General features: G+C 41.0%; 2 protein-coding genes across 2 annotated transcripts in view; one reads left to right on the plus strand and one right to left on the minus strand.

Moving 5' to 3' along the window:
* Positions 1-5,241: 5,241 nt before the first annotated feature.
* LOC138956981 (uncharacterized) overlaps positions 5,242-17,500 on the minus strand; it is a 15,677-nt gene continuing 3,418 nt past the window's right edge. The window contains exons 3-4 of the mRNA XM_070328169.1: positions 8,147-8,383; positions 5,242-7,160 (exon numbers count right to left, since the gene is read on the minus strand). Of these exons, the coding sequence (XP_070184270.1) occupies positions 7,000-7,160; positions 8,147-8,383 (398 nt within the window). The 3' untranslated portion in view covers positions 5,242-6,999. The remainder of the gene's footprint in view (positions 7,161-8,146; positions 8,384-17,500) is intronic.
* LOC138956982 (uncharacterized) lies at positions 9,677-11,475 on the plus strand. The gene is made up of 3 exons (XM_070328170.1): positions 9,677-10,706; positions 10,849-10,980; positions 11,183-11,475. Exons 1-3 carry the CDS (start codon positions 10,279-10,281, stop codon positions 11,352-11,354), a joined length of 732 nt encoding a protein of 243 aa, XP_070184271.1. The 5' UTR covers positions 9,677-10,278; the 3' UTR covers positions 11,355-11,475.

The raw sequence follows: 17,500 nt of genomic DNA on the forward strand, positions 1-17,500 counted from the left end.
TTTGTGGAATCCGTCTGGATCGAGGTCAAATTAAACAAGTCGCGTAAGGCGAAAATACAATATTTAGTCAAGTAGCTGTCGAACTCACAGAATGAAACTGAACGCAATGCAACGCAGCAAGACCGTATACTCGTGGTCCACCGCTCACGGCATAGGCAGTGAAATTGACAAGAAGAGCGGGGTAGTGGTTACGCTATGCTGCATAGCACGCTTTTCTGTACCTCTCTTCGTTTTAACTTTCTGAGCGTGTTTTTAATCCAAACATATCATATCTATATATTTTTTTGGAATCAGGAACCGACAAGGAATAAGATGAAAGTGTTTTTAAATTGATTTCGAAAAAAAAATTTTGATAATAATTTTTATATATTTAATTTTCAGAGCTTGTTTTTAATCCGAATATAACATATTTATATGTTTTTGGAATCAGCAAATGATGGAGAATAAGATAAACGTAAATTTGGATCGTTTTATAAATTTTTATTTTTTTTTACAATTTTCAGATTTTTAATGACCAAAGTCATTAATTAATTTTTAAGCCACCAAGCTGAAATGCAATACCGAACCCCGGGCTTCGTCGAAGAGTACTTGACCAAAATTTCAACCAATTTGGTTGAAAAATGAGGGCGTGACAGTGCCGCCTCAACTTTCACAAAAAGCCGGATATGACGTCATCAAAGACATTTATCAAAAAAATGAAAAAAACGTTCGGGGATTTCATACCCAGGAACTCTCATGTCAAATTTCATAAAGATCGGTCCAGTAGTTTAGTCTGAATCGCTCTACACACACACACACACGCACACACGCACACACACACACACACATACACCACGACCCTCGTTTCGATTCCCCCTCGATGTTAAAATATTTAGTCAAAACTTGACTAAATATAAAAAGGCACCTCCAATGCTTATTGGTTTCTGCTATAGAAATCCAGCAGAACGTGTAAACTGGACGGACAAATGTTCACATATGTTAGATGCTGCTTTGTTAGAATCAAAAGAAACTATTCTCTTAGGAGATTTTAATATTGATTTATTAAAACAAAATAAACCATGGTTAGATATGTTCAACCTTTATGATCTCAAACAAGTCGTGAACACCCCTACTAGGGTTACTGCATCTACAAGCACTTTGATAGATCATGTCTATGTTTCTAACACCCGTAACGTTGCAGAAGTTTGTGTTCCAACTAGCGGCTGTAGTGATCATTTTCCTGTTTGTCTCACGTGGTCAAGAAAGGGTGTAAAAATCCCCAAAGTTGGTCACAAGACAGTAAAGTACCGCTCCTTTACTAAATTTAACGAGAACGCCTTTCTTGTAGACTTAAGTAATTCTTCTCTCTCTGATGTTTATAATTATACGGATCCTGATGATGCAATAACACACTGGATAAATGTCTTCACAGAAATATACGATAAACATGCCCCGTGGAGAATTAAAAGAGTCAAGCAAATAGTAAAACCTAAATGGTTTGATACTGAATTACAAGATGCTATTGGCCATCGTGATTTCTTAAAATCAGTTGGCAAGGAAGCGGAGTATAGAGAACAGAGAAATAAAGTAAACTCACTTAAACGAACAAACAAGTCGCGTAAGGCGAAAATACAATATTTAGTCAAGTAGCTGTCGAACTCACAGAATGAAACTGAACGCAATGCAACGCAGCAAGACCGTATACTCGTGGTCCATCGCTCACGGCATAGGCAGTGAAATTGACAAGAAGAGCGGGGTAGTGGTTACGCTATGCTGCATAGCACGCTTTTCTGTACCTCTCTTCGTTTTAACTTTCTGAGCGTGTTTTTAATCCAAACATATCATATCTATATGTTTTTGGAATCAGGAACCGACAAGGAATAAGATGAAAGTGTTTTTAAAACGATTTCGAAAAAAAAATTTTGATAATAATTTTTATATATTTAATTTTCAGAGCTTGTTTTTAATCCGAATATAACATATTTATATGTTTTTTGAATCAGCAAATGATGGAGAATAAGATAAACGTAAATTTGGATCGTTTTATAAATTTTTATTTTTTTTTACAATTTTCAGATTTTTAATGACCAAAGTCATTAATTAATTTTGAAGCCACCAAGCTGAAATGCAATACCGAACCCCGGGCTTCGTCGAAGATTACTTGACCAAAATTTCAACCAATGTGGTTGAAAAATGAGGGCGTGACAGTGCCGCCTCAACTTTCACGAAAAGCCGGATATGACGTCATCAAAGACATTTATCAAAAAAATGAAAAAAACGTTCGGGGATTTCATACCCAGGAACTCTCATGTCAAATTTCATAAAGATCGGTCCAGTAGTTTAGTCTGAATCGCTCTACACACACACACACACACGCACACACGCACACACACACACACATACACCACGACCCTCGTTTCGATTCCCCCTCGATGTTAAAATATTTAGTCAAAACTTGACTAAATATAAAAAGATCAAGTACTTTCATGACCTAGCGTCATCAAAGCAAAATTCAAAGAATATATGGAAAGCAATAAATGAACTTACAAATAAAACGATTGCCAGTCATTCAAGTTGTGTTAAGGACATATCCCCTGATGATTTAAACACGCATTTTTCTAACATAGCTGAAAAAGTTATTACAAATGACAAATCCAAGTTGAACAATTTGAAAGTGTTAGAAGAATATTGTGAGTCGAAACAAGTTTCAAGTCAAGCGAATATTCCTCTACTTACAGTACCTGAAGTTTTTTACGCACTTACACACCTTATAGGCAAACAGGCTCCCGGGGAATCGACGGCCTCGATGGTAGGATTCTTAAATTGTCAGCCCCTGTAATTTCTGAAACACTCACTTACCTTTATAATCTTTGTTTAGGAAAAAAATATTTCCCAGTCTCCCTGAAACAGGCTAAAGTCATTCCTCTGTTTAAATCAGGTGACAAAAAAGACCCATCAAACTATAGGCCAATTTCAATATTGTCTGTTTTATCAAAACCACTTGAAAAACACATTAACAAACATATTCTAACGCATCTTAACCAAAACAATTTACTTCACCCTAAACAATCGGGTTTTAGAGCTAACCATTCCTGCCATACTGCCTTAGTTTCTCTTGTTGATCAATGGCTGGAGAAAATCAACGACAATGAATTCTGTGGTGCCATTTTTGTTGATTTTGCTAAAGCCTTTGACGTTATTGATCACACGTTATTACTAAGAAAATTCGCATTGTATGGCGTCGGAATCGAAACTGTCAAACTTATTAGTTCATTTCTCACCGGCAGACAACAAACTGTACTAACAAACGCCTCGGCGTCGAGCATGCAAGAAGTAAAATACGGTGTACCACAAGGATCGGTTTTAGGACCCCTCCTCTTCTCTATATACATTAATGACCTCCCCCTATATATTCAAAATGTATGTGAACTTTTTGCAGATGACACCACAATTCACTCCAGCAACACAAATTTAACTCGCTTATCAGAATCACTTCAAAGAAGTTTAAACCAGTTGACAGCGTGGACTGAACTAAACCATATGTGACCCTCCACCACGAAATGAGTCGCATGTCACCTCGCGCGGTTCTGCGCTAGGCTTAATATAAGTCCGGGGAGTGTCTGGTAACAGTGTGAGGGTCACCTTAGTCACAGGCTTATAACTCAAACAGTTTTTGCTCTTTTCTAAAACGGTTTTAACCACTGGATAGAGCATAAAAAACTCTTCAGGAAAATGTAAAAATATGAAAATCATGCAAAGGTGACATGCGACTCATGTCGTGGTGGAGGGTCACATATGTCTCTTAACCCAAAGAAAACCAAATATATGGTCATAACAACAAGACAAAAACGCCAGAATATTTATTCAGCTGGTCCTGCTTTAATAATATATGGTGAAATAGTGGAAAAAGTCGACCATCACAAACTGCTGGGTGTTAATATCGATAACAACTTGTCTTGGTCAACCCACATTGAGCAACTTAGTAAAGTGGTGTCAAAGAAAGTGTACCTCTTATCTAGAATTAAACACTTCCTGAACTGCCACACCAGAAAATTATTCTTCATTGCTCATATTCAATCTGTTATTGATTACGCATCCACTCTATGGGACTCAGCAAGTGAAAATTCCTTAAAACCACTTAGCAGATTACATAAAAGAGCGCTAAAAGTAGTATTACTAAAGCACACTACCCTCACAGAGTTAGACTACATACATTTAGGGATCTTACCTCTAAAGTCAAGACTGCTTTTTAACAAAGGAATCTTTATGCATAAAATTATATCCGAAACTTTACCCCAAACCATTTGTTCAAAGTTCTCTTTGAAGAATTCACACCACCTTATGAAATTTAACACTCCTCTTCCTAGGATAGACTTATTTAAGTCTAGTCTAGTTTATTCAGGTGGCCGTCTCTGGAACGCTCTTCCGAATGCCTTACGGGAAGCTACCAGCACAGATTCTTTCAAAAACAAATATATATCCCATTTAATCCCATCACTCACTTTTGATTTATTGTTTTGTTTATGAAATTATGATGTTCTGCATAATATCCATTGTCTTGCAGAGTTGATGTACTATTGCATAGTATTCTTACTCTAATTGACTTGCAAATTTTTGCTTTGCACCTTGTCATGAACATGTATAAACTACAATGTTTCATATAATGCACGTATGTACATAAACTTATCCTGTTTTACTAATTATGTAAGTATTGTAGTAGTAGTAGTAGTAGTAGTAGTTTTTATAGTAGATTTAGTCCCTCTTTAGGGCGAGGGCCAGATGCAAAAAAGTATACCAATGCTTATTCTGTTACCCTCGTAAAATAAAGAATTGTCATTGTCATTGTCTCTCTCTCTCTCTCTCTCTGTCTCTCTGTCTCTGTCTCTGTCTCTCTCTCTCTCTCTCTCTCTCTTTCTCTCTCTGTTTCTCTCTCTGTCTCTCTCTCTCTCTCTCTCTCTCTCTCTCTCTCTCTCTCTCTTTCTCTTTTTCTCACTGTATCTGTCTCTCTCTTTCTCTCTCTCTCTCCCTGTCTTTTTTCTCTCTCTCTCTTTCGCACTCTCTCTCTTTCTCTCTCTCTCTCTTTCTCTCTCTCTTTCTCTCTCTCTCTCTTTCTCTCTCTCTCTCTTTCTCTCTCTCTTTTTTTCTCTCTCTCTCTCTTTCTCTCTCTCTCTCTCTCTCTCTCTCTCTCTCTCTCTCTCTCTCTCTCTCTCTCTCTCTCTCTCTCTTTTCTCGAAAGTGATGACCAGAAGAATCACATGAAGTATTTCAAACCCACGACAGTAGTCTTTATGTTAACATTTCAGAGAAAAAAAGTAATCTAAATAACATTTATGTTCACCTTTTTATTTAAACTCGGTTAAAAGAAAATACACTCAAAATACTTTCTCATTTCTGAGCTGCTCACAAACCTGCACTCTTGTGCAATTTCAGACAGCCGCCTAAATATGGACCAAAGAAGGAAAATCTTGTGTTCTGTTGAAACATAACTAATTTTACCGGCATTCTTCTATCGCATCATCCGACATCAAAATAAATACCCGGGGTGTCACCTGGCTTTAAATGGCCTTGCACAACTGATATTGCCACTTGAGAATTATTTGACGTCTTCTTCTTCGTCTGCGTTCGTGGGCTAAAACTCCCACGTACACTCGTGTTTTTTGCACGAGTGGAATTTTGCGTGTATGACCGTTTTTTACCCCGCCATTTAGGCAGCCATACGCCGTTTTCGGAGGAAGCCTGGGTATTTTCGTGTTTCTATAACCCACCGAACTCTGACATGGATTACAGGATCTTTTTCGTGCGCACTTGGTCTTGTGCTTGCGTGTACACACGGGGGTGTTCGGACACCGAGGAGAATCTGCACACAAAGTTGACTCTGAGAAATAAATCTCTCGCCGAACGTGGGGACGAATTCACGCTGACAGCGGCCAACTGGATACAAATCCAGCGCGCTACCGACTGAGCTACATCCCCGCCCTATTTGACGTCAATATGTTGTGTCTGTTTTTCAAAAGCAATGCAAGAAAACCAAGACTTAGACGCAAACTCGTGTTGTAGGCAAAAACAAAGGGACTGTCGTCTAGGCAGCGTGCTCAGTTTCATTTCGACAAAGGGCGAAACATTCCATCATAGTTGAAAAAGGATCTTTTTAAAAAGTAAATCATCTGCACGGTTGACAATAAAACCGGATCAAGCTAAATACGTGTATTGTAGATTGTGTTAGGGCTTTGTTTGTGGTGTTTGTAGGAGGGGAATGAAACAGTAATAGCCTCTTTTCACACGCTGTTGTTGGCAGGTTTATATAGGTTACACTTTCGAGTCCAGGAACATATTTTGAGATATTTTTTTCCCTGGGGAGTTTGCTCGTCTCACAAGAAAATATTTAAGCTAGCTTGAACGAAGTGTGTAACCGGTGTATCCCTTTTTAGGACGCTTTTAGTATAACAAACTCAGACCTGAAAGTGGATAGTATTTGACTCGCCATGGCGAGTAGAAACATATGTAACTGGCGAGTAGAAATTTTCATCTGCTCGCCAAATGCGAGTAAAGTTGCTGAAACAAATTGTTGGTTTGGCTAGTAAAGTTTACTCTCTGGCTAGTACATTTTCAGAATCACTAGCCAAAGGCGAGTACACCATTTGTTGCACTTTCAGGGCTGTCAAACTTTACACTTTTCCGCTGATGCTAGCTTACCACTTGCAAGACTCCCCCGCAGGGGAACACCGTAGTAATGAAGTCATTCGCAGTCACTTTTTCTGTATGTACATAGTTCTGCGCATGGTTGAAGATTGTTACTTGATGTAGCTTAACTGTGTGATGGATATAATGACATCAAAAGAAAAAACTTTTGTTGTCTCTTTGCACTAACAGGTGTGTGGGCTCTTCTATCAACCTTACATGGATATGTGCAACTACCGGTCAATCTTTATGTCTATCTGAACCCACTCTTGATTGACAGCTTTTGACATCTAAGAAGGCATGACATATGTTCGGGCGCCGATGGCTTCAGTATCAAACTCATCATTTAGCTTTGAAGATGACAGAGGTGACGTTCTGATAGAATGCGCTGATCCTGCCACGCAGGGCGACCGCTTCCTGTGACGGGGGTATAGGGTGAAGGTAGTTAGCAGGTAGGCTGGACAATCGAACATCTGGTTCCGATAAGTGTGCACGGGCCCCACCTGAAAATGACACTCATTGTATAATCCGTATTTAAAAAAAATGGTTGGAGAACAAACACTACATTGGGTGTGCACGTTAAAGATCCCACGATTGACAAAAGGGTCTTTCCTGGCAAAATTGCTTAGGCACAGTTAATAATTGTCTACCTATACCCGTGTGACTTGGAATAATAGGCCGTGAAAGGTAAATATGCGCCGAAATGGCTGCAATCTACTGGCCGTATAAAATTCCATCTCACACGGCATCATTGCAGAGCGCCTAGAACTGTACCCACGGAATATGCGCAATATAAGCCTCATATTGATTGATTGATTGATTGAAACAATCAGTTTCAATGAGGTCCTCTAAATCATCACATAGCAGCCAATAATATCTCATTACCAGGATGCTTCATTTGAAAATTATCAGAAGACGATGTGCTGCTGCTTACTTTGCATGGGTGACTGCAACCAGTTGTACAGGTACTCTTTTCATTTGTAATGGTGGAGTAAACGGGTTTTTTTCTATGGAGTAGCTCGACGAGTGTACCGTAATAGGCACAGTCTTACCAGTTAAAACGACCTGGCTGACCACCTCACATCTGGCCAGACTTTTACATCTGCTGAGGCTTCCCCTCCACTTGAACACAAACCAAAAATCAAAAGCATGGATGTTATCTATTTTGCTGCATGTTGTTATAGGGTTATTACTTAGTAAAGCTACACGGGATGCATTTAGAATAGTGGGCAGCACGGTTTTCATTGTTCCATAAGGCTTGGCTTTGTTCAACAACACTGACAATTTACTGATGTATACACAAAGGGAATTGCACGCTCTAAATGCATACAGGTGTAATAGCGTAATTGAGAAATATCTTGAACCAGTCTCCTGGCACTTGAGAGTATACCAAGCATTGAAATGAACAAGCGACTTTTAACAACAACAACAACAACACCAACAACAACACCAACAACAACAACAACAACAACAACAACAACAACAATACCTGCAATGCGCTCCTCGTTGTCCTCGTTGATCAGATCGTAAATGCCTTCCTCGTGGCTACGGCAAGTCCTGCTGTCTCGTGTGCGAGCCAGCGGGTGGATTCCTGGAAACACTGGAGGCAGCAGTGGTTGTACTGGAAGAGGACTCGGCATGGCTGGTGGAAGTTGTTGGTGTTGGGGAAACTGTTGTCGCCGTTGGAGCAGGATTTCCTCATGCATTGAGAGCAGGGCTCGTCTCTCTGGATAAAACAGGCCAAGACAACAAACAATTCCAAACAAGCATGTTTTTAATTGCCGGATTGACAATTTGTGGGACTTCCCAGGTCAACTTATATATGTGCAGATCTGATTGTGCCTTGTCCCGCCCCATGTGTAGGCGCTAGCACGAGCCCGAGTACGCACGGAAACGATTCTTTAATATATGTGGGACATAGAAACACGATAACACCCAGAACGCATCCCCCCCCCAAAAAAAAAAAAAAACCAAAAAAAACCCCAACAACAACAACAACAACAACAAAACGGACTATGACTGCCGACATGACCGGGGAAAGGGTCACACATGCAATAACACACATGTGTAAAACACGAATGTACGTGGGAGCTGCAACCCATACATATTGAAGAAGAAGAATTGAGTGTGACCAGTACATGTCATGACCGAGGAAAGGGTCATGTCCTACCACACCTGTGCAAAACAAGAGTGTATGTGTGACCAGCACATTTCATCCAGAGAGTGTATGCAGCGACAGTGTGCGGGGGGTGGGAGGGTGGTGAACCACTGCACATACAGGGAAAGTTTATGTGCGCGTTTTTAATCTAAAACAAATTTCGCCAATGGTTTTACAGAGTGACGTTAAATAAACGATTGTATCATCATCATCAGAAACTATGTTAGAGGTTTTGTAAACTGATGTGCACAGTACAGTGTGTTCTGTGCATGCAGAATAGTTTACTAGTGTAACTTCACCATTGAGCGACGGCAGCCTTGAGTCTCTCTCTACGTTGAAAGGGGCGCAACTCATGCAGGAACACTTTGACGCGTATCGATCGAAAAAGCACATGTCTGCAGGACTGGTGCGTTGTGTTCAGGCCTTCTGAAAAAGTTTTTACTTTGCACCTATATGGTTAGCTGTACACGAATTATTAGTTGGAATTAGGTTTGAGGTGCTAATGCGCATGATAGCACATGTATTGTGATGACAGATATTCTTCTGGGACATAGTCCCGAACTCGATTGTGTAAACTTGTTGAAAGAGATTGACAGTGCTGACTAGTGTGTACAACAATGAACCTCCTACCTTTTACTTTGATGCGCTTCAAATATGAATAGTGGTTTTTTTTTTTATAAAAGGCTGGGAACTAAACACTGATTAAGACTGCTGATTGATTCATGCCTCCCTGAGTTATCGACACAAGAAACACACCTATGTTTCTCACACGCAAATGAGAATAAAATACAAAACAAGTCGCGTAAGGCGAAAATACAACATTTAGTCAAGTAGCTGTCGAACTCACAGAATCACGCCGGAACCTCGGCTGTACCCGCGGATAACCGCGGGCTCTGCAGGCTGTTCACCGCGGACAGAAATTGTCAACACGAGTGGTGAGTGTCTGCACAAAATCGTCTCTGCTTTCTCTAAAATAACATATCATTACAAAACTATTGTTTGTACTTCAACCTAAGGTATTATAGCACCCTATCATCGATTTAATTTTTTCCTTTCGTTCGTATGTGAAGGCTGAGCTTCGAGTATTTGTGCATTTCCTGTAAAAAGTGCCAAAATTCTGACTTTACACATTTATTACGAAAATCCAAGCTTATTAAACAAGTTGCAGTGAATTGGAATGTTGTTACTAATCATTTGTTGACATGTGGCTCAAGTGGTGTTATCTAAAGCCACACGGTTGAGTCGTATTTCTTGAATCTCTGCCGCCACTGAACGATTTTGCGGCTGTGGCCCGCGGGCAGTGCCGGCTGTGGCCCGCGGGCAGTGCCGGCTGTGGCCCGCGGACAGTGTTTTAAAGTAAAAAGTGGTATTTTCACCACTCTTTGAGCCTTTCAGGGACGATTGATGATGGAGAGAGAAACTCCTTCGCCCAGCTGACGTTTTCTGAGGCTGTGGAAGAAGAGATGCGAAAAAACGGCGATGAAACGGAGGCAGACTTCTGCAGATTGCTTCGAAACTGGTACCGAGCTGATGATGACGGTGGTTTGGACTCTGCTCTGAGACTTCAGTGGCGACTTTCACTACGAACGTGTCTGCTCCAGAGGTACAACCCACACCACTTTCCTCCGCCCGCAGGCTACGTTGGCGGAATACCGGTTGTAACCTTTGAGTCTCTCCTGACCAACATCGAACGAAAAGCTCAAATGTACTGCTTTGCAGAGGATGGAAGCTTCAATGCCAGGGCACTCTCCACATTAGACGCAGAAAATTTCTTCAGCATCCTGGGTGACTTGACACCCGGAGGAGTTGGTCTAGCCATACGTCCTGCAGACATCCCCCGTGCGCTGAAGACTGCCTGTGAGATGACAATCCTCCAAGCAGACTCGAACAAGTATGTTATATTATATATTCAGACAAATCGAGATACAGACAGACACACACATACAGTTTATAAAATAAAAGAATTTGGTTCGCCGAAAAAACCCATTTCTGATCGAGCGCCTTTGGTTTACACAGCTAATTCTATTCATCAGGTCTTTCTTCGTGCACACAACTAGGGCTCCGGTGTACCCCAAACTGCAGGCATGTCCTCCAGTCGACCAACTGCCGGAGGAGAGAGAGAGAGAGGAAGTTGGTGTGTCAAACATGTCTTCCATTCAAACAAGGTGCACTTCTCTCTCTCTCTCTCTCTCTCTCTCTCTTTCTCTCTCTCTCTCTCTCTCTCTCTCTCTCTCTCTCTCTCTCTCTCTCTCTCTCTCTCTCTCTATCTCCATGCGTGAGCTTTTTCAATCAACACAAGCTTTATTAAGAAACGTACCCATGAATCGCAAACGATTCTGTATTAATGCAATTGTGCTTACCTCTCAGGAATCATGATTTCGATATGCCGGCCCGCAGGCAGAGACGGGGGAACAGAAAAGCTGCAACCGTGTCAAAACCAAACGAGCCCAGTAAAGGAGCGAGGGGAGTAAGACAGCACCACAAGTGTGACGAAACGAAGATTCTGCCACATGTTCGTCTGGGTGTTATTGTGGATTGAGCGAAGAGAGAGAGAGAGAGAGAGAGAGAGAGAGAGAGAGAGAGAGAGAGAGAGAGAGAGAGAGGTTAACATAACACACTTGAAAAAGAAGCTGGTGTCAGAAAATGACATTACAATTAAAGCAACCACACGCTACCTTACTCTATTCAATATGTGGATATCTTTAATTACTTGTGTCTGTTTTAATACATAATGTCTGTTGTCGACATCAATGCGTTCAGTGTAAGTTTAAGTTTTCGCAAATCAATGTATCTGGGTTGATACGTGTGTGTGAAAGTGTAGTGTTTGAGATTATTTGTCTTCCCAAATGCGGAGGACGCTCTGTACTGATTTGGGCAAGTTCTTGTGACTCCAGTGCGATTATTAATTGCATAGTGATTGTTATTCCTAGTAATATGACATGTCTTTGATGTACATAGATATGCAGAATTGTGTGATTGTTTTTTATGTCTTTGGGACGTTTCTAATTTGTTTGCTTTGTGCATTTTATTGTATTCCATAATATGTTAATTACGAGTAAACAGAAATCAATTAATATAAGATAACACAGAGAATGTATAATCTCGTGTAAGAGTGGTGTGAGTGTTTCAGATATTTTGCATATAATTTAAGATACTATGTGCAAGATAAAATTCATGTGATACCACACACTTCATGTTCCATGTGATTACTACTTTGCGATGATGTCAATTGGGCATAACCATGTTGTGTGTGTGTTCTCTTTATACATGTATGTTCTATAAACATATATAAAAGGAATGTTTGTAAACAAAGTCTTTAATCGTTCTTACTAAACATAATTTGTCAATAACAGTTTGCTTCTTGCTTCATGACATTTTCAACAAAAACATGTAAGTTTTAAAATAAAGAAATTAAATCACAGTTTGCTTCTTGCTTCAGGACATATTAAACAACAAGAAATGACCCTTCTGACGGGCGTGGACCCCCGACATGTTTATCTCCCTCTTTGCGTTTCACCTGCGGCCTCTCTCTCTCTCTCTCTCTCTCTCTCTCTCTCTCTCTCTCTCTCTCTCTCTCTCTCTCTCTCTCTCTCTCTCTCTCTCTCTCTCCCCCCCCCCTCACTTGCATTGGATTAAACCAAAAAACCGAGCTTGCGAGGGGTCGAACCTCAGTGGAATCTTCTGCTCCGAAGGCAGATGCTTTATCCATGAGGCTATCGCGATCGCCTTAGCGTGCCACCAAAAGTTACGCTAGCGGTGTAACAAAAGAAGAACGGTCACGGTTGAAAAGTAAAATGGTCACGGTTCAAAGAAAACCAGAAAAACTTAGTGAGATGTAGGACTGTCGCCTCACTCCGTTAGCCGTCAGTCAAAAACATGTAAGTTGTAAAATAAAGAAATTAAATCACAGTTTGCTTCTTGCTTCAGGACATTTTAAACAAAAACATGTAAGTTGTAAAAAATAAAGAAATGTGTAAGTTGTAAAATAAAGAAATTAAATCACTGTTGCTTCGTGCAGCAATAAAACACTAATTTGTCCCACACAGTGCGCGTTTGCATTTACTCCCTTGAAGCCATTGGGCACCTTTTCTTTTGATGACGCCTCAAAGACTGTTTCTGCTTGAAGTACATCCGACAAGCGGGACATTGGAACTGCGGCTTTTCGTCGTGGCTGTGCATGTGTTGTCGGAGCATTCGTGCCGATGGAAATGTGCCGCCACAAGTGCTGCAGACAAGAACAGGTATTGGTGCATTCTTGCACACATGGCGACCAAGACTCCTTTTGTTTTGGTACGATCGGCCACATTTTGGGCATCGATGTGGCTTAAGGCCACTGTGACCATTGACATGGCTGTTGTATTCTGCCACGTGTGCGTAAGTCTTCTCGCACACAGTGCAGCGGTATTTCGGCCCTGGTGCCAGTGCATGTTTTTCTTGCAGGTGCTCTTTCAGCGCCTTTTCTTGTTTATAACGATTGCCACATTCTTGGCACAGAACCAGGTGGCTTTGAGAACGACGGCCTGCCTTGCGTGGTGTTGATGTTTTCGGAAGTCGCACAGTCGAAGGTACGTCCGCTTCTTCAACTACCACCTCCTCAGTGACGTCCAGGAAGCTGTCCAATGTGATTGCCGAGATCTCCATCTGCCATCAAAAATAGAAATATGAGCTATCGTTGTGTTTATAAAAGGTTTGAAAAATGTCCGATTACATTTCTCTTGAATCGGTCATAGTCCGCACGACCTCAATTTCAAAATGAGTCACTGAATCGTCCCTGAAAGGCTCAAAGAGTGGTGAAAATACCACTTTTTACTTTAAAGCACTGTCCGCGGGCCACAGCCGGCACTGCCCGCGGGCCACAGCCGGCACTGCCCGCGGGCCACAGCCGCAAAATCGTTCAGTGGCGGCAGAGATTCAAGAAATACGACTCAACCGTGTGGCTTTAGATAACACCACTTGAGCCACATGTCAACAAATGATTAACAACATTCCAATTCACTGCAACTTGTTTAATAAGCTTGGATTTCCGTAATAATGTCAGAATTTTGGCACTTTTTAAAGGAAATGCACAAATACTCAAAGCTCAGCCTTCACATACGAACGAAAGGAAAAAATTAAATCGATGATAGGGTGCTATAATACCTTAGGTTGAAGTACAAACAATAGTTTTGTAATGATATGTTATTTTAGAGAAAGCAGAGACGATTTTGTGCAGACACTCACCACTCGTGTTGACAATTTCTGTCCGCGGTGAACAGCCTGCAGAGCCCGCGGTTATCCGCGGGTACAGCCGAGGTTCCGGCGTGAGAATGAAACTGAACGCAATGCCATTTTTCAGCAAGACCGTATACTCGTAGCATCGTCAGTCCACCGCTCATGGCAAAGGCAGTGAAATTGACAAGAAGAGCGGGGTAGTAGTTGCGCTAAGAAGGATAGCACGCTTTTCTGTACCTCTCTTTGTTTTAACTTTCTGAGCGTGTTTTTAATCCAAACATATCATATCAATATGTTTTTGGAATCAGGAACCGACAAGGAATAAGATGAAAGTGTTTTTAAATTGATTTCGACAATTTAATTTTGATAATAATTTTTCTATATTTAATTTTCAGAGCTTGTTTTTAATCCAAATATAACATATTTATATGTTTTTGGAATCAGAAAATGATGGAGAATAAGATGAACGTAAATTGGGATCGTTTTATAAATTTTTATTTTTTTTTTACAATTTTCAGATTTTTAATGACCAAAGTCATTAATTAATTTTTAAGCCACCAAGCTGAAATGCAATACCGAAGTCTGGGCTTCGTCGAAGATTACTTGACCAAAATTTCAACCAATTTGGTTGAAAAATGAGGGCGTGACAGTGCCGCCTCAACTTTCACGAAAAGCCGGATATGACGTCATCAAAGACATTTATCAAAAAAATGAAAAAAATGTATGGGGATTTCATACCCAGGAACTCTCATGTCAAATTTCATAAAGATCGGTCCAGTAGTTTAGTCTGAATCGCTCTACACACACACACAGACACACACACACACACACACACACGCACGCACATACACCACGACCCTCGTTTCGATTCCCCCTCGATGTTAAAATATTTAGTCAAAACTTGACTAAATATAAAAATGTGTGAACGTCAAGAGATTAAGCTTTCAAAACATTTCGTCTGTTTAAAGTCACAACCACACATCTCAATTTTAGCCATTTTGAGTAATGCTCGATTGAAATGTTCAGCCACACACCAAAATTCCAGTTTTTCAAATAAATACACAAGATTCCGCACATTGGTAGATATTTGTGCATTTTTATTACTGATACAGTTTTTTTTTGAAAATGTGTACAAGAAAGATGCACAATATACATTTAAAACTTATATTTGGTTCTGGTTCTGAGAAGACAGCATGAACAATGAGTTGTTGTTATGCCACAAGCAAACACCTTCCCGTTGTAGGGTTGTGGCTTTTCTGTGAGCACCCAGCTGAGATCAGGCAGTTATGCCACAAGCAAACACCTCCCCGTTGTAGGGTTGTGGCTTTTCTGTGAGCACCCAGCTGAGATCAGGCTGTTATGCTACAAGCAAATACCTCCCCGTTGTAGGGTTCTGCTTTTCTGTGAGCACCCAGCTGAGATCAGTCAGTCAGGCCACAACCAAGTATCTCCCCGTTGTAGGGTTGTGGCTTTCTGTGAGCACCCAGCTGAGATCAGTCAGTCAGGCCACAACCAAGTATCTCCCCGTTGTAGGGTTGTGGCTTTCAGAATTGTATCTCACTGGTTTCTGGTAAATAGGATACTGGTGTAGAGAAATATGATTGTGGTATGAGCAGAATACTGATTAATTTGGGGGTGGTAACAACAACATTACAATGAGTCGATGAAGGCTTGTGGGCTTTATATTTCATTTCCACGGACTGTCATTGACAGCGTCAGAACCTAACACGAGACAGTTGCAGGGTTATGGTTGCAAACTTTACTTTGATTATAAGCAACTTTTGGGGCAATAACCAAGCACTGGCTTTGGGGTAACCCTTCGGTTTTTGTGTAGGGTTCAAAATATCAAACCGTTTCGGTACTCAACTTGTGAAACCTATTATTCCAAGTATTTGCACTCCCAAGACAACATTCATACCTGACATTCACAATGTATTCAGACATTATACCAAAATCTGGTAAGGGTTCTGGTTGTAAACTGTGTACCAGTGTTTGCGCATTAATAGCATGCTGTTAGTACATGTTTTGTCAGTATGTACAGTAATAATCTAAAGTGGTCAGTAAATACAAACAGGTGAAAAAAATGACCGCTTACCTGGATACACACTGATTATCCGATGTGAATGGTTATTTTCTTCACAGGCACAACACAAGTCACTCACAGTTATTTTGCAGGAAGAAAACATGTCAAATATAGGCACAAGACAATATGATTCCGAAAGTATAACTGACGTTAATTTGAAATCAAGTAGTTCACAGATAGAAATTCAAGTTCAATTGACACAAAATGTGTTTGGCATTGAGGGTGAGATGTCCACAATACTCTGGTGTCGACGGCTTGAAAATATTTTCACCCTTCTTTTGCTGTAGTCTGCAAGTACCAAGGGCAAGAGCTCATTGCGGCACGGTTGGCCTAGTGGTAAGGCGTCCGCCCCGTGATCGGGAGGTCGTGGGTTCGAACCCCGGCCGGGTCATACCTAAGACTTTAAAATTGGCAATCTAGTGGCTGCTCCGCCTGGCGTCTGGCATTATGGGGTTAGTGCTAGGACCGGTTGGTCCGGCGTCAGAATAATGTGACTGGGTGAGACATGAAGCCTGTGCTGCGACTTCTGTCTTGTGTGTGGCGCACGTTATAAATTATGTCAAAGCAGCACCGCCCTGATGTGGCCCTTCGTGGTCGGCTGGGCGTTAAGCAAAAACAAACAAACAAAGAGGTCATTGGCTGCTGTGTTCCAAACACCACCTTCCTACATGCCGGCATAAATCTGTGCGAGGGCTTCGTCAGTCATAGTGCAGGCGAAGAAGCTGATGTCATGTTGAATGTTTCGCCTGAGGTGCTGACACAGAGCTGCCCTCAAGGAAACAGTATCATGGGGTTGCAGATGCAGAGACGCTGCTTTGAAGAAACAGTTCCCGTCTGCGTAAACTGGGCACTTTTCCATCCCATTGTTGGTCAGATGGCGATTAAGACGCTTGTTGTGAAGACGGACCTTGTAGTGAGTGTTGGCTGTGACTCTCTCCAATTGCAGCAGCAAGCCCCTCGTTATCGCCACCTGTACATAAAGAATTAAATTAATCTTTAAATTCCAGCTGGAATAATGCAAGCAAGCAAGTTCTGTCATTCACTGCTGGACAAAACAAGCTGTATTAACAAATATGTGCTCTTCGTCATCTTTTCTGCTGCTTGGTCAACTTTACCACAATAAATAAAATGCTTGCACATAAACAATACCTGTATTCCATCTGTTATTGTTGAAACAAATTACTGATAATTATATATGTTTAGCTCCCCAAACAAAATGTTAATTTGGCGTAAATTAAAGCACCTTCTGAGAAATACGCCTTTGAAAAAAATGCAGCAATACCTGTACTTTGTGATGGCAAAGGGTCTGCAGTGTCAGTGATGATGTTGACAAAAATGTCCTCGTCACACTCTGACCATGTGTCCTCATCCATTGTTTTTTTTAGGTAGGT

This window comes from Littorina saxatilis, unplaced genomic scaffold (genome assembly GCF_037325665.1).
Source record: "Littorina saxatilis isolate snail1 unplaced genomic scaffold, US_GU_Lsax_2.0 scaffold_1354, whole genome shotgun sequence".
Lineage (NCBI taxonomy): Eukaryota > Metazoa > Mollusca > Gastropoda > Littorinimorpha > Littorinidae > Littorina > Littorina saxatilis.

Bases quoted from the DNA above. Each gene is read 5' to 3' on its own strand.
- LOC138956982 (XM_070328170.1), top strand. From the start codon at position 10,279: ATGCGAAAAAACGGCGATGAAACGGAGGCAGACTTCTGCAGATTGCTT. The intron at 10,707-10,848 runs GTATGTTATATT...TCTATTCATCAG, and splicing joins CTCCAAGCAGACTCGAACAA to GTCTTTCTTCGTGCACACAA. The intron at 10,981-11,182 runs GTGCACTTCTCT...CTTACCTCTCAG, and splicing joins ATGTCTTCCATTCAAACAAG to GAATCATGATTTCGATATGC.